General features: G+C 37.0%; 2 protein-coding genes across 5 annotated transcripts in view; one reads left to right on the top strand and one right to left on the bottom strand.

Annotated features, from left to right (window-relative positions):
- LOC139961328 (apicoplast pyruvate carrier 1-like) overlaps positions 1-22830 on the top strand; it is an 82730-nt gene that overhangs the window by 1899 nt on the left and 58001 nt on the right. The window lies entirely within an intron of this gene.
- LOC139961314 (vesicular inhibitory amino acid transporter-like) overlaps positions 1-22830 on the bottom strand; it is a 68274-nt gene that overhangs the window by 11124 nt on the left and 34320 nt on the right. For both annotated transcript variants that reach the window (XM_071960454.1, XM_071960446.1), the window contains exon 2: positions 1454-2194. In XM_071960454.1, coding sequence (XP_071816555.1) covers positions 1454-1685 — 232 coding nt within the window. In that variant the 5' untranslated portion in view covers positions 1686-2194. The remainder of the gene's footprint in view (positions 1-1453; positions 2195-22830) is intronic.

Raw genomic sequence — 22830 nt, 5'->3', positions numbered from 1 at the left:
AGATATATAGTTATATATATAGTTATGATATATATATGTTTTGATATATATATGTATTGATATATATATATATATATATATATTTTAATTGGTTATATTTTGATAAACGTGTCTGGCAACCGTAGAGTGAGTGGTGTTGTCACACATGTAAAAACGCTGTCACTGTATTATTGTAGTTCCTTGTAATATTTAAATCGTTTAAACCACATACATGTGGGCATGTGTACGACTTGGAAGACCATGTTATATGTGAGAACAAGTGGATGGTGCATCGTTGTCCTACGCCCACCGCCATTATCCACTCGACCATAGCACTAGTCATTTTATTGATTCCATCTGCATATTGTCCGACATTTTACGTTATTATAGGCCTGAGGCTACCAAGTAAGTTGACGTTCCGTAAAAGTGAACGTATGACTATGTGTGTAAGTACCCGCCATCCCTACGTAAAACAACAGTAGGTCATAAATAAGATGATTTTAATATTTTTTTTAAAATTATTTCGTCGTCCATAACTCCCACCCTGACGCTTTCCAAAACCGTTAGTCGTAGCTCATCGCCAAAAAAAGTCTTTATTTTTGATTATTTTAACCGGTTCTCTCACGTAATATAAGTTCCATTAAACATCGCTAAATGGGGCCCGACCTCCGTATTTATCTTCTTGTATGTGTTTAGTATGAGCAAAGTAAAACTATTGTAATTTTATGGCTCATTAATTTACCATGATACGTGATAGATCAAAAGGTCAGTTAGTTTAATATAAAGACACCGTATTGAGTAATTCGATTTCTCGGAAAGTAATACTTTTATAATTATTACAATCGAGTATGTTCCCTCACCCCCCCCCCCCCCATTAAATGTCCCTCCTTTAACAAGAGAATTTGATGGAAAAGTCCCTTTTATTTATTTATGACAAGACTGTGTGAACTAATTCGTCAAGTCGTGTGTATCGACGCGTTGTACAGTTTTAATACTATATCCTAATATCAGCGATTTTTCGATTAATATAACGTCCCTTTTTTCACAGAGTATGCTTTGATCAAGTATACAACTGTTTAAAATGTAATAAACAATTATTTCTGTTTTTTTTGTAGAAAAGTTATTGTTAAGTCTTCCAATGACACGTCTGTTGAACTTATTCCCAAAATACTTACGATTTATGTAACATATAGACATATTATATATAGAGACCGACAAACTACATAGCATATATAGAATGTAAACATATACCGATAAAATACTTTACACTGCAGACTGCAGGGAAATGCACAGATAGACAAATATAAACAACATGGAAAAACACAGTCACATAGACACATTGACTATTACAATACAGTCTGCAGACACTATATACCAGGGACGTAGCCAGAAATTTGAACGGGGGGGGGGGGGTGGGGAGTAGAATTTTCTTACACACAGATATAGACTACAACGATAAGTATCATCCATTTACCTGATGGAGTCTCGTCGAGGTTTGATCCAGCGTCAGTGACGTCGTGAACTTGCCCGTCCGTCCCGAGGGTGGTGCTGTGGTTTGCAGATCCGTTGATACCGTTTTGCATATCACATGTATATCTGGTTTGAGAGGCCAACTGGTCCTGTCTTACTAGAGCTATATTGTCATTGGCTGGCGTCCTCCGGAAGGCACTGCTCAACGTAGAGAAGACAGATCCAAGACCTGACATTTTGTTTTTTTTTAATTATATCCTTCGTCTTTTAGCGAGTTGAAGGTAAAGTTATTTTCCTTTCAATTTTTTACAAAAATTGACATTTCAAGTGTTTTTGAGATGAGGCGAGAAGAGTTGATTCGATCGCTATTAAACCGTACGTTCAATAGTACTTAGAACAAAGCTTATTAGCATATCGATAACCTCACAAAGACATCTAATGTTGACAGTTACCAGAATAATAGTTGATAGATATTACGAACGATGCTTTCTTTAAATGACACAGACAGCGACACGATAAAACATACCACTAAACGAAAAATGAAAATGATCTTTCCCATCCACGTGTTCAGTATTCGTTCTGCTGTAACAAACTCCAATATATATTAAACCTATTACATAAATCGATGAATATTCCTGAATTCTTCGGATCTTGTCATTGCCGCCAGTCCGTACCTTTCACATTATTGGTTCAAATCACGTTGACAAATACGTAATAAGCTATGTTTCGTCTCGTTTCACTGCGTCTGAAGGAGATAATTGAATTGAACATGAAAAGTATGCAATCATTTTAATTTGAACATTTTCAGTTTTCTATACGAAAATATATATATATATATAGATATAAAATGTGGACGATATTTTGCAATATTTGACAAAAGCATCCGAATTTGGATTCAATTTGACTAGTATCAAACATACAGTTGATAAAGGTAGCATAACACAATGATAGTAGTGTACATTCGCTCCTAAGGCCATTGTCCGGAAACGTGCCTCGAATGACCTGATGAAATACTTGGTTGGCATTTTCCCCATTACAACATCACCTCCCGGCCCGGCCCGCCCCCCCCCCCCCCCCGCTTGTCATGTTACAAATAAAAGACAAAAAAGTCAAAATACATGGCTCAGTTCATCGGGTATTCAAATGTCTGCCTGTATAACACCTCGTACCACCTTTAAAATGAACGTAAGGAGCACCAACAGGGTATAACATGAACAAAAGTGCGATATTCATGAATCTGTTACAAATATTTATTTTAACATGTTAACATGAACCATAATTTTAACTGTCTGTCAACTCAAGTAGTCTCTTTCAGGAAGTCGTTTCCTCAAATGTATTCATTTCTTTGGTCATGTTACCCGGTAACCGTTCTCTACCTCTCATCTCAAAACCAGGATAAGGACGATGGAGACGAATCAGTTCATTCTTCACTCGTCAGTTTGAGTGTTTCGATATCTTCAAGTTGTTGTTTTTTTTCTTCTGAAGTTTTTCTTTGGGCTTTCGAAGATGAGAGAAAAAGTCTTCAAATATTAGGTTGTCCTCTTCGATTTGAATTCTTTAAAAAACTTCGTAGTTAAAGCAATATAGCATGGCGTTGACCAGGCGCGGCGGAACGTAAAAATTATTGGGGGGCTAATGTGTGGAGACTATCTAAGCGGAGCGCCACCATCGGTTGGCGCCGAGCGTACACAAAAATTTTGGGTTTTTTCAAACCCCCAGATGGCCGGAAACGGCACTTCCCGAGTTTTTTATGCTGCGAATACCTAGCCCTTAAATATGAGTCTCAAACCTGCAATTTCTCAGATTGCACGTAAAAGTCTGTAAAAACATTGTAATTTGTATATTTGATGGTGTTTTAAGAGAGTAGCTATTACTCGTAGTGTACTCGCAAAGACGTTTTTGAGTGTAGTAAGGGCAGTGGCGGAGCTAGGGGTATTGGTCAGGGGGGGCCAAGAATGGTCTGTAGGGGCGCTTTCGACACTATCTAAGCGGAGCGCCACCACAGGTTGGCGCGGAGCGTACAGAAAATTTCTGAGTAAAGATACTTCCTAGATTGCAGGAAATGACCCTTTCCGGGCCTTGCTAATTTGCAGATAAACGGAGAATAAATAGGTGTCGTCGCCATTTTGTCGGAAAATTACACCAACAGAATATGACAAATGGTCAATAGGTATATGAGAGCGCAATAAAATAGTCAATAATCGCAAATAAGTAAAAAGTAGTGAAAAGCTGAAAAGGGCGCCAGCAGTCCATTTGAGTCTGTCAGGGGGGGGGGGGGCATCCGCCCCCTGACTGTATATATGAACGCTCCGCCACTAAGTAAGGGAATGTTGGAGAACTGGCTCAAATAAGGCAAGTCATTGGCCTAAGACGAAGTTGTGTCACGCTTACCGGTACTCACACTCACTGCTTCCACTTTTCACGGGGCGTGAAGACGCGGTTGGGGTGACAATGTGGTCTATAGCCAGGGGACGGGCCGAGGGTCCCCCAGCAATTACTGTGGAGGGCGTTGTGGTCAAGTGGTTAAGGCAGTGGACTTGTGATCTAAGGATTACAGGTTCGAGCCCTGGCAAGATCATTGCGTTGTGTCCTTGGGCAAGGCGCTTTATCTCCATTGCCTCTCTTCACCCAGGTGTATAAATGGGGACCTGCGAGGTAACTTGTAAATATAGTTGCGTGCGCCGGTTTGTGGCTGCACCCTATGGGAAGTCCCCCGGGGGACACGTGGTTGTGGTGCACTGTGGTGCCCCAGGAGAGACTGATTGAATTGTGCACACTTTGGTGTGTGGGTGTGACAAGTTACCAATGACCAGGGGTTAAGTTGTAAAGTCGTGTGAGGAGGCATTAGCCTCATACAAGACTGTAAACCTTCAACTTTAACTTTAACTTTTACTAAAATTATTACACCTATATAGTATACGTGTGCATCGGACAGATCGACAAGTATGCATTGAAAAATGGGCAGATGCACGTTTCGGAGCCTTGGTAAATATTGGGGGGGCTTATCATGCATTTGCCCCCTCAACTTTTTCATTGGGGGCTGAGCCCCCCCAAGCCCCCCCGGTTCCGCCGCCACTGGCGTTGACTAACAATGTAACGTCTATATATATACAATATAAAACTTATTGAAGATGTTGTATTTTAGTGGTGGATCAAGGATTTTCGGGGAGGAGGAGGTGGGGGGGGGGTGGTATCGAACTATCGTAGATAACGAACTAATGGTATTAAAGGTTTCCGAAATAGTGGTGCATAAGAAAACATTTGTTGTCCGCCCGAGAAACATGCGAAATGGTTTCACTGTATAACTTGATTTGGACAAAATTATTTTTAAATGTAGTAGTCACGCCAAACTATACAAAAGAGCCCCGAAGTCTCTCCTCCCCCCCCCCCATACCCACTTGGCCCTTGGATCCACCCTTCTATGTGTAATTCCACTGCAGTTGATGTTGCCGTCCTTGTCAAACTCTTTCAACATAAAATCTTTCAGCCTCGTAGGTTGTTTTGATTATTCATGAAACAGTCGTGTATTAGGTTCATGAAACAGAGATTTCCATAACACCTGAAAATGCATTAATCACAATTATCTTGTTAACGACACGGTAAAAAAATACAACCTCCACTAAAAGAAACGAAATCGTGATGTCTTGAAATCAAAATTAACACTCAGACCGAAATTACTTCAGTCATTCGATATACTGTTATACCATATATGTATTAAAAGGCGTAAAGTATACTTCACTTAGTAGAAGATTTCGGGTTCATGATGTTATTATTGACATTCGCGTGTCTTGTTAATTTCCGGATCCATTAACCTATATTGTTTCTTGAATTGGGAGGGAGGGGTAAGTTGGGGGTTGGGGTGACGAACATTACACTAATGACTACATAGCATGGGGTGGGATCTGCCGTAGGGTTCTTTAAGATTAACATATCAGCGGAATGCACTCGTGCTTTAGGGTATGAAACGAGACATTGTCTGTATAGCATCGCTTCCTCTCTTATGCGCGGGTCACATTGCCACTTTTAATGTTAGCTGACAACTTTATTAGATACCTTGAAAGCAATGTATGGAAGACTAAGTATACATTACAGGTAATAACTAGGATCATGAGTCAGTTAAGAATTGGGAAGTATTGCTAATATGCAAGACGTACAAGAGAATTGCTTAATGCGATGGAAACTGAATTTAAAAAGTCCTTTCTCTTTTTTCTTTTTTTTTCTGGTCGTCGTTACTAGTAAGAGAGGATACTTTTTGTGTAAAGTGGATTTATTGGTGCCCTTGTTATTCATATATGGTGGCATTGTACATTGATGTCAATGGTTATAAATGGAAAGTAAATTATGTTAATATCAAAACCATTAGTGATATCCAGACGTATTTATATCTATAGTTACTGAATGTAGCTAAAAATGGTCTTCTTTGTACATTATCCTTCGTTTATTCTCGGGTTGTTCTTTTATAATGTGAACTTATTTAAAATTTGAAGAAAAAAACTAGAAAATACCAAATTTGCAGTAGAATGAGTTATACGGCAAAAAACATGTGTCGATGAATGGGCCATTAATATGTGTTGGGTTAGGGTTATGCTGCCGTATGGGTTGTGTGCAGTTAGCAGCACAATCAAGGGTGGAATGTCCCTCTGAATAAGTCCGTACCAGGCACAGGTCTGCGTGTATAAATGTACAGAGTCCGACACAATATATGAAAATTTATATATTATAGAGTTTCTATATGATGAAACGTTTTCAACTTTATGCTTATTATAACTTTAGTACATCTATACTGACGGTTGGTTTATACGTTGCGTTGAAGATACATTTCGTTTGCCTATATAACAGCGTGCAACAATAAATATAAAGAATTACTAAAGAATCTTAGTGAAATTTCACATGATCTCCCCCCCCCCCTCCCCACCCCTTTATCATCACCCGCAATCGTTTCTCGTATTGCTTTCTGAAGGAATAAAACCGGTTAATATAATTTTATAAATCACTTGTCCAATGAATTATGTGATTTTTATTTCATATATGGACCAAAGGTGACTTGCATATGTTTTGACGCAAGTACAGAGAAAAACCAAACAAGACAGGAATCGATGCATTGAAGTAGGTCCATGTATAATAACTTTTCAATGTACGCCCTTGAAGTATCGATACATAGTGAGATGTAGAAACATCTATTCCTGATATCAATCAATAATACATTCGTTTGTTTATTGATTTAAATCAACTTACAAACCTATAACGAAGTATGTCAATAGTAATGAAAACATCGGGAAGGTGATTTTCTCTGTGAGTGTGTTTTTTTCTTGTTTTTTTTGTATCTTCAGAAATCGATTCTTCTTTAAGTACTAAACGTAGCGCAACCTCTTCAAACGACAAGCTCGCATTACATTTGAATGTTGGAAATTAGAATAACGAATCATTCAATAACGGGGTAAAAAAAAAGTTTGATCATGACGAAGTAAGTGTAATTGATGACGAAAGTGACGAATCCTGAACACTGCTATAGGTATACTCAAGTTGACATTTCTGGAACGTCCATGTTAAGATGTATGTCAAGCATTTATCTTGTAATATTGAATCAATATTCGATGACATTATTTGTACAACAGAGTGAGTCAATACTTTCAAGAATCTGTAATCATGTATTTGTTGCCACGTGCCTTAACCATAGGAACGGGGGAGGGGGGGGGCAGGGTACTAGATGGCCATGTAGCCAGAGGACCATGGGGGAACAGCGGTCCATAAATGACACGTTAAGTCCATGGTTGTACACATATTTTATCGTATTTGATGATGGAATGTGTTTGCATTGTGTTACATCTTAGTTATATGTGCATGCGGTTACAACATTGCTTAGCAACCAACGACATATAGGTCCCACATTACGGCATCGCTACAATGATGGATGGATGGATGGATGGATAGATGGATGGATGGACGGACGGACGGACGGACGGACGGACGGACGGACGGACGGACGGACGGACGGACGGACGGACGGACGGACGGACGGACGGACGGACGGATGGACGTGTGGGCGGGTGGACGGGTGGACGGGTGGATGGGTGGACGGGTGGATGGGTGGGTGGGTGGATGGGTGGGTGGGTGGATGGGTGCATGGGTGCATGGGTGGATGGGTGGATGGATGCCAAAACCCTAACAAACAAAACAATAAAATATATATACCATATGTGTCTACAATGACACTTAAAAGTTTAATATTGCAATGATAAAAACTTCATTAAGATCCTGGAGAGACTTTGTAGTATTTTATCACCTCTTATTTTTTCTCATAGGGCTTTATCCAAAACTTCTTCGTGGCAAACAATAGCTCTAAAACGAGACAATGCTATCACTGGACTTTTACAGCTATATTTTGTATAATTTTACTCCGAGATGAAAAGCTGAAATTACTGCTTCCAAAAGTGATAATTATGAGCATTCTCGAAGAGTGAATTCTTACTACTTGGAATTAAGAGTATGTATATAGGCAGCTATACTCCTGCATGACTGCCTTCTGGTTCTGTGTTATGAATCTGCGATCCTGAAACAGTTATTACAAGAGACTTGGGGGGGGGGGGGCTGGGCGAAGGGGGCGTTTGCTGAGAACCAAATAAAAGGTTGATTTGGAATGAGATAAAGTTGTCACTAAAGAAATGTTGCACATATACTGTAACATTAAACACAGTCAAAACCTCTCTCCAGTTTCTTTTTCTTCCTCGATTCGATAAATGCAAATTTCAAATTTGTATTTCCTGATTAGAAGTGACTTGAAGAGTGAGAGGGTTATTACTGAAGGCGTTTAACCCCTTTCGGTCGGAAAAGAAACAGGCCTAAATATATAACAAAGTTAAGTGTAAAAGGTTTGCGAATTTCAGCTGATTTTGTGACGATCTGTGGTCATGTTTGGATGCTATTCAATACACAAGATCCAATGGTAATTCACTACATTCGACTGACTATAGTCAGGTTTTCTGTTCAAATATTGAAGAAGAAAAATCCGTAAACTTTAACCGATTTCCGATTGAATTTTGTTCTTGCATGTGATTAGTATTGTATAAAACTGCAGTGTCTGGGCGACGAAATTCCACAACAGCACGGAACCAGATATCGCTTTTAAGAGTGCCTTCAGTTTCATGAAATGCAAAATAGTTTAGTAAGACTTGATATAGCTGTTGCCAAATTATCATAGACATATACCTTCAGCGCACCCTATACCGAGGAGGGACATCACCTCCCTCCCCCCCCCATCCCTTCCAATAGCTTTCAGATAAATGATCTTCTGTCGGGCACAGGTGCCTCCATATAGACGGCACTTTCTACACCACTGAGCATTCATTCGACTCTTCCACCCCGCCCCCTTCCCCTTGCTCCCCTACAACCCCATCTCAAGCCTGTATCGTGGTCCCTGACATTACCCAAACCATTGCCGTTTCTTGAATTTGGTTTTGCTTTCAAAGTTTCATGGTAAAATGGTGCGCGCAATGTTGTTACAACTTACAGTCCGTAAAATACCTTTACACTATCTATATCCTAAGAGTGAAGAAGTAACATACTGGAGAGGATATTCGCTCATTATTCTTGATAACTTTTGAGCGGCTTTTCGATCTAATCGATTGACTACAAATTACAAGAGAAAATAATGCGCGCATTAAAATTCTTGCTTCGAAAGACGATACCGTACATAGATTCTTTGATGAATTCAAGGGATAACGCATAACATAAGCCACTAACAAAGATATTGAAGAAGAAAAATCCGCAAACTTTAACAGATTTCCGATTGAAGTTTGTTCTTGCATGTGATTGTTAAAGATGAATGAAACATGACCCTACAAATATTCTTTCAAACTATTATGGGTTACCATTGCAGTTTTAGCACAAACAATTTATTGATGTTAAAAGTGATAAAGTCGTGCAGGTTAGCATCATGCAATGTGCTTCGCGTGTCGGAGAAATTGTTAATTTTAGCCGCCTCTTGAAACCGTGTACAGTGTGCTACACACATTATAGTACATATCATAAACCATTATACCTGCAGTAATGATTTTTCCAACAAAATCGATGCTTTGCTATAGGAATGACTGACTGACTGGCAAGTTTGCCAGAAAATTGCAATTTTGTGATTTGTTTGCGCATTGTCAATAAAAAAGACCTTGTCACGTACAGTTTAGTGATTCATAATTGAGCAACGACAAGCGACTTTTTCGCAATTTCCGCCATGATAGAAAAAATATCGAAAATTCAACTTTTTTACATGTAATAAACTGTGAATGGAAGGTCGTATCCTTCATATCGTGTTTCACTTTTTTTCCTCCTTGATTTCAGTATAGGGGAACTTTTGTTATGAATGGCGCTCCATATTAAACATGACCAATATTTTGTGTGTGGTTGAAGTTAGTGAACAAATTCGACACTTTGAATTCGTACTCATTAGGATATTTAACCGATCTCACCTGATAACGTCTTAGTAGCAGTTTAAATATTACACTAACAAGTATATATTGAGAAGAAACTATTCACATTTCTTTGTTTTAAAATGAAACATTCATTCGAAAGCAATGTACTCACATTGCATAAATTATCGTTTACATCGGTCGAAGCAGTTACATAGATGTACAGTGTACATCTGTGAGATTCCCTCACTTTGCGATTAAAGATCATCTATAAGTGCATAATGCCAGCGCCAAATATTCGAACTCGTATAGAGACTACAATGTCTGGAGTACTAGTTGTGAGTACAATGCTCTGAGTACGAGTTCAAATACATGAGTCCGAGTTCAAATACATGAGTCCGAGACGAGTACAGAACGTGTAGTCGATTTACGAGTCTAGACTCGAGTACTACAGATCTGGCTACAATATTTAGCAGATGATACTCATCCTGCAGTGTGTGATCTACCTATAATCTCGGCCTGTTTAGACTCGAGTACTATACAGATCTGGCTACAATATTTAGTAGATGATACTAATCCTGCAGTGTGTGATCTACCTATAATCTCGGCCTGTTTAGACTCGAGTACTATACAGATCTGGCTACAATATTTAGCAGATGATACTCATCCTGCAGTGTGTGATCTACCTATAATCTCGGCCTGTTTAGACTCGAGTACTATACAGATCTGGCTACAATATTTAGCAGATGATACTCATCCTGCAGTGTGTGATCTACCTATAATCTCGGCTTGTTTACTATATAGATCGCTCTCTAACCTTCAACCTGGTCATATATATAGTATCTATTCCCTTCTGAAGGGACTCGAGGTACTTAATTTGTTGTAATATCGTAACGATCACACGGTTAGAGTCTCGTTGTAAGGTGGACTTGGGTTTATATGGTGGATCGACTTTTCTTTTCTTCTTTTCGTGCGCTGACTCTCTATCATGGGTGACTTACCTTATGTAGCACCCCTCCCCCCCCCTGTTCCTCTATTCCTTGTCACCCGGCAAAACTGAAACAAAAACCGGTGATCTAACAAAAACAAGACAACATCATGAAGAGCATTCAGTTGATCCTTATTCATGAATTTTCATGAGTTTTGGGCATGAAGACATGACCTACTTCTAAGAATTAAACAAAATTTAGTATTTTCCCCTCTTTAAAGTGATCAGTTAATCTTTTCAGCTTTTCATAAAAGTAACCTTGATATGATATCTCGTGTGAATTGAGTTCTATTACCTAGCATAAAATATGAAAAATTAAAACTTATCTCGACAATTTGTTTTAAATTTTGTTTGTAGATGAAACAACATAGTTGATAGAGTAAAAATGAGCCGATTGTGACGTCATGTTTGCGTCACCCGTTCCCAAACATCTACTCTTATTTGTTCTGTCTTTAAATACCGCTATAAAAAGTATGTCTCCGCCTTTTGACGCGTCCCTGAGGAATCGGTCATATTCTAATCAACCAAAAAAGTGATTGTTTACATTTCCTTCTTAACCTTTTGTCGTTCAGCCTTGCTCTTTAAGAAGAAAACATTTTTTTGTGTGTGTGTGTGGTATGAATGGGTTGTCTAACAACCCCGACAAAAAACTGTATTCAAGGCCATATCCGTTATTGCCTTAATGAACATTTTGCCAAAACTTCATTTTAAAAATGGCAATATGAATGGCGAACAAATAATTGCGCTAATAGTGATTAATGTTGATCTAAAAGATGTTTGGTGTTCAATCTTAAAAGGAAAAAAAAACAGTGTTTTTCTTTGGATTCAGCCTATACATCTGTACAGCTGTCAATTTGGATTTAGCGAGCAAAATTTTTTAATTTTAAGTATTTCAAAAATGTGTAAAGAATTAATGCCATATAGGTATATATGATATAATGCAGTGGCGTAGCCAGAGGGGTGGGGTGGGTGGGGGAGGGGGACAGGAGTAAACACACGTTAAGTCGTTTACATTTGGCAAGATTTAAGTTGTACTACACAAATGTAGATGAAAAATTAGCAAAAAATTACCACCCGCCTTACTGAAAAATGTCTCAAAGGGAAGGGGCTTAGATCCCTTGAAAGAACGGATGTAAGCTCCCCAACCAACCCACCCCCCCCCCGCAACAAAGCCAATTCAAGGGTAGAGCAGGGGCGCAACAACTTATGGTAGGAAAAAATCAGGGATACAGATTATTACAACGATATATACAGCATATAAACAAATACTGTCGCGGAGGGGGTGTGGGTGGGGGGGGGGCGTATAGCGATCGCGTAAATGAAAAAAATGGGACCAACTTGTCGAGCGGTTTAATAATGTATTTACATCTTCGAAAATGATACATTCCATATGAAAATACATGAAAAGTTTTTTTAATCGAAACTACATCTTTGCTTGCTAACTCAAAATCCAAACTATATCTTTAACCTGTTACCCCCTTCCCCTACCCCCACAGGTATATACCTGCACGTTTAATTACATGGCTATATTACGGGCATTGTCTCTATACCGACAAGCGTTTTCCGGTGATAAAAGTCCATGTACTGCTGGTTAGCGGTTTGCGTATACGTAACGTATATTGAAAAGGCCGTAATGGGTTTATATTAACGAAAACCCTGATATGTTCGGATCGGTCTATCTTAAGTAACATGATAAATTACACGTATAGATCAGGAAGTAGAAAATTATCGTAAAAAATCCTTTTAATGCTAATGGACGTGTTACATGTTAAAAGTTAAGATGGTTATATATATGGGAAAGAAATGGAATTCTGTTGTTACATTTATTAGCACCGTTATTTTTCATTTACCCGGCATGCACTTCGTCATATTTCTAATAAACGTTTGCTATTTTGGGCGAACATTTTGTAAGACTTTAATTAAAAAAGAATAATGTTTGATATATTTGATGGAGACATAATTGCTCATTTTTGGCTGGTTTACGATATTGTATTCTACTAATGCACATAATGAAACCCTCATATACTAAACATTAGTACAAATAAATTTAGTAAAGATTTTCATTAACTTTAATTAACGATCTTGAACGGATTAACTACAGCAAAAAAATGTTATATACAAATTTACAATTTTGTGGTCTTAAATTCACATTGTAACCCACATTATATATATGTAGCCTATATATATATCCTATATATATAGCCTATATATAGGCTATACATAGGCTATATATAGGCTATATATACAGGCTATATATAGGCTACATATATAGGCTATATATATAGGCTATATATATAGGCTTTATATATAGGCTTTATATATATATATATATATATATATAGGCTATATATATATATAGGCTATATATATATATATATAGGTTGCTATTTATACCAAGTGACCAGTAACAACACATTTTGTTTCAAGTACGTATATTCCTAAACTGTCCATTAATCAAGTAATTACGCCCTGAGGTATACATTTAACTTCCTACCTTCCACGAACCATCCACCCCATTTTCCAGGCACGACCCAAAAGTTTGTAGGCCCATGTCTTGCCTGATAGAGTTCACAAGCTGAGCTCCCTTGATCTTATGGGGATGGGGGGAGGGGGGTGGGCTCTACCGTGAGGGACCCTATATGCAATTTCCCTATTCGTGGACAATCCGGAACTAATTTTTGCTGTGTTTGGTTAAACCACTCGACAACATTAAACAAAAAAACTGTGGATTGCATTTATATTATGCAGTTATTTATGAATATGGATCGAGTATCGTATACAAATAAACCCAGGGACTGGATAAGAGATGGTATGAGAGCTCCCAAGTGTTAATGTAAATAAGAAGGAAGATTTCCTTCACGAAGGTCTGGTTATCATACAATTGTTTGCTCTGTCTCAAATAAGATGAAGTCATTTTCAATGATAAATACCTAAAATATAAAAAATATGAAAACTTCAGGTATATAGGCTATAGGCTAGAATAAAATATTTTTTTCACCTGACGTCAGGATTCTTGGATGTCCTTTTTCCTCCTCCTTCTTTTTTTTTTTTTTTTAACAAATAAAAATACAGCAAAATGTATTCCAAGTGTCCATCGATCTGATTTATAAACCGTCAGTATGACATTCAATGCAAAAAAAAAATGAAATAAAAAAAACCCAGAATAATATTGCGAGTTATAACTTGCGCAATCTCATGTTTTATTCATAACTAAACGCTTCAAGTCATTTGCATATCAAATGATTTGACTATCAGAGAAGTTGAATGTTTGTATACGTTTATTCAGTGAACATTTCGTGCCTCTATATATCATGGCGAATGAAGCCGCCCGGACACAGACTATCGTGTCTTCGCAATACGCATATGAGTGGCTCTCAACATTTCAAGATAGCCTACATTTAATGTCATCAACCAAGGGCTACGTCAGTTTATTGCCTGAGAAAAGTTTTAAGAATATACAAAACAAGAAAACGTGAAAATTTGTTAAATTTAGGTTAATACCGACAAAGTTGGCGATGTAATATTTATCGCTTTTAGGCAAACGGAAAGAACCCCCCCCCCCCCACCACCACCAAAAGAAAAACCTTACTTTGAAGAGAAAAACCAGTTTCTTTTGAATCGCGTTTCATATCCAGGATCCCAGTACTCTATAGCCTTTCAGGTAAACATAAGTTTGGCTTTAACATTTAACAGTACTTCATATACATAGTTATAGTTACAACATATCGGATTAGTCTTATATTAATAGTATGAATAATACAGTATATAGTTAATGAATTAGACACCATAATGATCTCGTGTTCATAGTCTGGATTATTATAGTGGATGCAATCATATCGTATGACCCTATAGTCAGGGGCGGATTCATCACCTACGGGGGGGGGGGGGGGAGAACGCGTGGAATCGGTGAAGAGAAATCCCATGTAGGGGTGTGATGGTCTTCCTAATTTTTTTTCTTTAAATAGCCGTTAGATGGTGAGGTTCTTAGGCATGTGTTAGGCTGAATAAATACTGCAGCCTTGAGGTTGTCTACTAATGAGATTTGACATATATACATCCTTCCATTAAGCCCGATTGTAGGCCCTTCGTTACACCCTCCTCATTTCCCTTGCATGGGTAGAAGAAAATACAAAAGAAGAAACCACCAGACACACGACATATGTAGCACAATCCAAAACAATATACTAAAACACGTTAGAAAACTGGATCATTAAAACCGTCAATGCAATACGATGGTATATATATATATATATATATATATATATATATATATATATATATATATATATATATATATATATATATATATATATATGAATGCAGACATTAGCGAACAGAATCTTGTCTATCGGTGACATGTTTAATATTTAAAGCCGATAATATATTGTGTTTCTTTGATAACAATTTGTCAAGTGTTCCCAGCGTCAAGCCTTAACTTCAAGATAAATCCTTAAAGGTTTAGTCTCGCTACTTGATAAATGGAGAGAGTTTGCTCAAATTTTGTCGCGCTAGATTAACGATTCATTCAAGAAATAGAAATGTTATCTTTCCATCAATTTTGAAAGGAAGGTCAAGTGGTTCTTTTGATCTTAATAACAGGAATAAATTTTAAAAAATCGTTTGAAGTATTTTTTTTAAATATTCTTATGGGCTAATGGATGTGCTCAGCTTTAGGAAACAAACTTGTCCAAGTAATAAAATTGAATGTCACTGTGTATAAAAAAATAAGAAATTAAAAGTAATAATAAATAAAACAGTGTTAAGAGCTTCACGCCTACGAAAATGGTAAAGGAAAACTAAGATTTGAAACGAATCAAGTACAGAATACTTTATAGACGACTTTAAAGTTATAAGGTCATCTTAGCTATTTCGATCGATTCGTGTTTGCGTGTTTCAAACTCTTACTTATGAATGAAAACGGCTGGATTACAAGGTTATATACAATATATTTTGGAACCATTTTAATAAAGGTTCAGAATTTTTATTATGTTGAAGTATAAACATTAAATTAAAATTATATTAAAAACTAAATTGGAATGTGTAAAGTTATTAGACTGCTTTGTCATTTTTCGTCCTATTGTTTGTATCTTAAAAGTGAGAAATTAAAAAAGAAATTCAGTGGCTTCCTTTTAAACAAGTTCACTATAGATTATTAAATGAGATGTCTGATAAACGCTGCAAACAGACATGATGGGCTGTTGCTGTTTTATAAGGTAATTCAACTAGAAACATGAAAACAATTTTTACCCTTCTGCAGTCGATGTTTTCACTCAAACCATGAAGATATTATAATATATAGCAACTGCGGTAGAGACTGATTTGTTTCAATATCAAAGAGAAAGTTATATTTTTATTTACGAATACTGATAATTATTTCTTTGGAAGTGAATTTTCAAAAGTTTTCAAATTTACAAAATGCAGCATCGGAACAGACGAAATTACTGTAAACTAAGAGCACACGTGTAAATCCCTTCAAACATGTATCCCTATCTATATCTATATCTTATCTATAGTGTCTTTATAAGATAGTATCCATTGTGCCTATGTATAGCTGTCTATATAGTATATATGGTGTCTATATGTACAGATGGTTCTATACTATAGCATTAATCGTGTATATATGTATAACTTTAAATATATAGTACATATGGTGTATCATGTATAGATCGACATATACTATATATATATATAGGCCTATATATATATACTATAGTATCCATTGTGTCTATATGTATAACTATGAACACATTATATATGGTGTATATATGTATCGATGACTATATAAGATATTCATTGTGTGTATGTATAACAATCTATTTAGTATATATGGTTTCTATATGCATATAGATTATATATGTAATATAGTATCCATTGTCTATGAATAGCTGTACATATATGGTGTCCATATGTATGGATGACTATATAAGTTAGTATCTAATGGAAAAATATGTATATAATGTATATGATGTATATACGTTTAGATTGCTAATAAGTAAGTATCCATTGTGTCTATATGTATGAATATGTATATAGTTTATATGGTGTATATATATTTAGATGGCTATATCAGTTAGTATCCATTGTATCTATATGTATACCTATGTACATAGTATATATGGTGTATATATGTTTAGATGGCTATATAAGTTAGTATCAATGGTATAGCTATACCTATACTAGTATTTATGGTTTCAATATAATCGCCGTCGAAATATCACATACTACATAGCGTATATGTATATAACATAGCGGTCAATACATTACATGTTACATATATAAACAAGAATCAGACCGGATTCTGTTTTTTATCGGTATATGAATTCCTATAGAAAACAAACTTTTATCCGTTCTTGTATAACAGTATAGGCCTAATCAAGAACTTGCCATATTATTTTATCCACCGAAATTACTATCCACGTGACAGCTGTACACCGAGACTATATACACACTATACACGTCTGTTATATGTGGAGATTTATATATAGATATGATATGCTATACTAACTCAACAAGGAGAATAATGCTTATGAACATGTCTTTTAAATTCTAAAATAGTAATTTGAAGTAGATGATTATGTCATCATGGAGCGGTGCGAATTGTACAAAATCTTCATAATTTGCGATTCAAATATGATCAGTAAAGCTAAAAACCATATATAATTATGGAATTTTAATTAAAAGAACAGTAGAGAAACATTGATAAAGATGCATTACAAAATACTTTAAAAAAATAAAATGTATCCCTCTTTATGAGTATCGCAAATTCCTCATAATTCTCCTTTTTTTTGTGTGTCTTTTCCTTAATTGTACAACTTTTTAGTTGTCAATTGCGCATGCGCCATGTTTAACATTATAACGCATAGAAATTGCTATTTCTAAGCAATCTGTTTATATCTTTTAATTATCATTTGCTTTCTCATTCCGCGATTGTATGAGGTGTCAATAGTTTAGCCTTCATTCGGGTGAAACCATAAAACAATGTAAAATTGAAAAAGAAAATATACAATTTTCGCAAAAAGCTATTTGGTGAAAAAAGGGTTTTACACAAGGGAAATGTAAGGTGACTGATTTGACGTATGCGATGATTGTACCTTGACGTACGCACTCGTGAAATTCATTTACAGTCTTGTAAAACGAAACGAACCATATAGCTTCACAATATATAGTGTACCAATCTTAACCAACATCTTTACAAATATCTAACATGTTTTCCTTTCCAACATCTAAAATTTCATGTGGATGACACTTGTATTATATCACATGTGACATGAGGTTTACTTAGTGGTAACAAAACCGGTGTGTCGTCTGCACGCTTCACACACACACACAAACAATAAAAAAAACAGGGAAGATTTCATAGCATATAATTATACTAGTTGTCCGTACAAGCGATCGTTTTCTATTATAAAGTTGCCTGTACTCGTCTGCCAGTTGGGACAATTTCCTACTGCTAACACCTCTCCAAACTGTACTCCAATATAATGCTCTCAAAGCATTTGTATTTCGACAGTACAAACAGTTCCCAACCTTGATCTGATATCAACATGATAACTGCTCGTGCTGACAATGTGAGAGCTCTGAAGCGGGACTTTACACTACAGTATAGAAAGAAATTGTCCCAACTCGGTGCATTTGTTGCCGCCCTTTTGAATATCTCGGCCTGCTCGCGTATTTTTTTTATCCTAGGAGGGTTAGGGGCAATTATCATATATACGCTTTGTTAAGCGTACATAGTGCCCACGTACACCGGGCCCCCACATGTGTTTTACAGCGATCGATGAGTAACGCGTGTCTATGAGTAACACGCATGCGCGAGGGTTTGGATACGCCTATATATGATCATTGCCCCTAACCCTCCTAGGAACAAAATTACGCGGCCTGCTCGTTCTCGTGACCCTTTTATAACTCTAGTATAGAGTCATATAGTGCAAAACAAGGTACTTTGCACTCGATCTTAGTTTCTTGTATTCGTATTCGAATATTATCGGAAATCGATCTTTCTTGTACCCATAGCTAACTTACTCATGCTGTGGTACTTGTACTACTAGTCTGGGGGTATATCCAGCCGATTCACATTGCACAGAGATTACAGTAACTATACTGTTAAATCTTAAAGTTTTGTACCACAGTAAATACTGGATCGTGCTGACAAATATGATAAATCGGTAGCATGTGCTAATAGGTTTACAGTAAGAACTGAGGATATTTGTAATTCCAACAGATCCCAAACATCTGGATTTGTTGGAATTACACATATCCACAGTTTTTACTGTGGTACAAAACTTTAAGATTTCAATACAGTAGTTACTGTAATCTCTATGTGTATCGGGTGCTATATCAGATTCACTGGGGAATCCAGGAAGAAAATAAACAGCAGTGAGTGTGGCATTCAGTTCGTTGAAGCCGACTCTCATGTATTTCGGGGCGGGGGATCGGGGGGGGGGGTATTTGATCATCCTCCTCCGACAAATATAAACGTTTAGACGTGACATAGTGTACCATTTCACGTGCATGTGAAAGCTCAGGCAGCTTCAATAATCCCATGCTCTATTTAAAATATTGATAATAGGCTTTTTTTGTGTCTTTGTGTCTAGCAGTGGGAAAGACAACCTAGTAACTCAGGAAATGTAAATATTTGTTGCGTAATCAATGACGTCACTAATAGCTTATGCCTTCTTCCGATTACTGGGTATACACTCATTTATTTATCATTATTCTCTTACGTTGTTACTTCGACTGCATCTGTTAAGAAAACCACGTAAACCGATGTAAATTTGTCTACAATTTCGAACTTGAAATTTCAATGGTGTTATATATGTTTTCTACCCCGACCTTGTAGTCAACGATATATATGTAGGCCACGAAAGCAAGGTTAAAAGGCAAGTCAAGATTGTATGTAACTTCCGTCGTGTTGTTTGGAACGCTATTCCATTCCTATATGCACTCGGTTGAGTTTTACTAACTTATCTACCAGACGCACTTGAAGTAGTCGCAAGGAGTATTTATCTCTAGTCATCAGTAAATATATATTTCATGCTTATATGCGCTTCACATTACAGACTTACAGGACATGCAAATGTCGAATCTAACACTGCACAGTGCTTTCTTATACCCATAATGGCGTGCATTTTCCTAGATAATGTGTCATGATTCTTGAAAACTCCAGAATATTAATATTGAATCTAGCGAGAGATGCGGCGTTATTTGAGCTAGCTCAGGAGACTGCCTAAGAAAAACCATTCGCGTGGGATGGTCGCTCTTATATTAGAGAGAGGTATTCCATAACACCCCGAGTTTCAAAAGATATTTTTCGACCCTTTTCCCTCACCAAAATCAGGAAACTCTTAAAAAATCAAAGCAGGTTTATATTTCAATTTTCTTCCGTTGACAGTTTGAGCCAGCTTTTCTTGTACATTGAAATGTGTCTACTGTATTGTGTATACGTTGTAGGTATATGAAAGAGTGGACAGGCACTACTGACCATTTCCACTGTAGTAAACAACCATATAGCAACGCTTCTATCATGGAACGCGGATAGAAGATTACTTGATGTGTGGAGGGTGGGATGGTGGTTGGGGGTATGGAAGGTGACATAGAGGTTAGGGGAAGGGAGTGTGGGGGATAGAGGTAGGGTTGATTGCGGTCGGGGCTTGCGGGTATAGGGTTTGTGTAGGGGAAAAGTTCTGGCATACTTATGGATATATTTATATCAGTAAGCAATTCTTGGAAATTAAATGCAAATATTTTCATAAAGGAGGAGGGGTACTAGCGGAACGATCAGCTAAAATGTGGATATACCAAGAGAGACTTATAAGACACAAGGGGCGATACTTTCTCCTTTCTGTGGAGTAAAGTTTTAACTTTCTCTGTAATGTTGAGATTTATGGTTTATGTAATAGAATATTATTTTGGATGCGATATATAGAAACCTTCATTCAATATAGTAAAGTGGATATTACGACATCGAATATTTGATATGTTATAATAACATAAAATTTACTTCGTTCCCCAAACATCACGAGACTGGAAGTTATTAATTATCATGTAGAAACTCTCAATCATACAGGTTCCATTCATATCCAGACTCCTACGCTCTTTTGTGTCTTGTTTTTTCTTCAATTTTTCCTTTTTTAGAATATTTATGCTTTCCTGTTATCTGTTAAGTTCCTCTTTCTTTATCATAATAGTCATTTTTTTCTTAAACACGTTGTAGCTAAATTTATGACATTCTTAAATGCCTCAATAAAGTAATGTTAATGTCTCGCAACATTTAATCAAAAAATGTTAAGAAACATTGACAGTTGAAGAAAATGTATCCGAAGATTGAAGCGAACATTGCCAAAGGGAAAACATCTTCTGAAATCGTTCCTCTGAATCAAAATGTGTTTGGTCGGAGAACCGAAAACATTATTCATCAAATAGTGACACGGTGTCTTATTGAATGGATCAATGTTTCAGGGAAGGGACGAGTCGGAGAATGATCAATAGGAGAAGGGAGAGGCGAGGGTGGGGGGAAGGGGTCAGGGGCGGGGTGTGAGGGGGCGGGGTGAGCATGTATTTATATTTCCATGACCCCATCCTTGAAGTAGGGTTCAGGGGATATACTTCCCCATCCCCTCCCCACCCCCATTATCCCACTCCATTCTAGACTACCTCTCTTCAGGCCTGTAGAGTTGCCAAAGTTTCACGAGAATAACATTAATGTCCTCAAAATAAAAAAAAATAATGACTGTGTTTACTTAGTTCACTATTTTGGATTAAAGCAAAAACAAACAGAAATAAAATGCTCAAGTACTTGGTGTGCGATCAGAAAAGCAAACTCGAGATTTGGTTTCAACTTCTGCCTATATACCTCCACCCCCACCCCCTCCACACACCTCTCAAGTTCCTATTTTACTGCGTTAACGATAGCCTAAACAGGTTTCATCACCGCTAAATATACCCTCTTTCGAATTTTGAAACGAAAATTCAATTCTTTCCACTTTGGATCATGGTAAAGCAACTTTCAATATACAGCTTTATCTCCCCCCCCCCCCTCCCCGCCACCTTCAATATCAAATACGGTTTTTTTTCCCCCTTCTAATGAATAATTACTGTTCTACCATTGTTCCAATACAAATTCTGAATGATCCATCGTTCACATAATGAAGGTATCGGTAATATCGTTGTATCTTGATTCCAAAACCTCTCCGGGTCGTTGACCCTCAGTTTATAAACCTCCAAGAAAAAAAAAACATTCCAGCTCCCTTCTCTCCCAGTAATGGTCAATTAAGGCAATAAATCTAAGGTACAAAAAAAGGAAGGATCGAATCTTGTAGGTTTTTGTAAGATCTTGTCAGAGATTTTATCGAAATTAGAGAGAAACAGAAACACTTTGTGGTTATTGGACTCCCATCTTATTGTGTGTTTTATTTCGGAGACAAATCGGCTAGCAAAAAAACGAACAAGAAAACTGTTAAAGTTGTATCCATCTATACCAGGGAAGTGATTAAAAACGTCATTGGACTTACTCAAGTCGTTTCGCTGTCAAATGTGATTAACAATATCCCATATGTTGCGTTCGTGTTAACGTGTTATAAAGGCATGACCTTTGAAGTGTTGGACTTTACAATTTATGATGTTACGAAGACGTTTCAAGGGTAGAATAACCCCCAACTTGATAAAATGCACCAAAATTTGGGGTCAAGCAAAAGTTTTGAAAACTCGGTCTACTTCACTAGATATGGGAACTAAAATAGGTACATTTAGTAACCATACACATTCATTACTTACATAGGACGTGAAGTGGATGTATGTGTGTTTGGGGGGGGGGGGGTGAGCATGCGCAATGACCACCACACCCCCCATACCCACAAACTCGTTCCTTCCTGAGTATACGGAATCATATGGAATATCAATATTTCAGGTACCTTGTTATAGCATTATACGTTTCACTCATACAAGTGTTAAACAGTGTCAATAAAATTTTAATGTTTCTGGTGTATATTGTTTGTT

Source organism: Apostichopus japonicus, chromosome 3, assembly GCF_037975245.1.
Source record: "Apostichopus japonicus isolate 1M-3 chromosome 3, ASM3797524v1, whole genome shotgun sequence".
In the NCBI taxonomy this organism is placed as follows: Eukaryota; Metazoa; Echinodermata; class Holothuroidea; order Aspidochirotida; family Stichopodidae; genus Apostichopus; species Apostichopus japonicus.
Note: the sequence above shows the minus strand (reverse complement) of the source record. Positions and strands in the feature narration are given on the sequence as shown.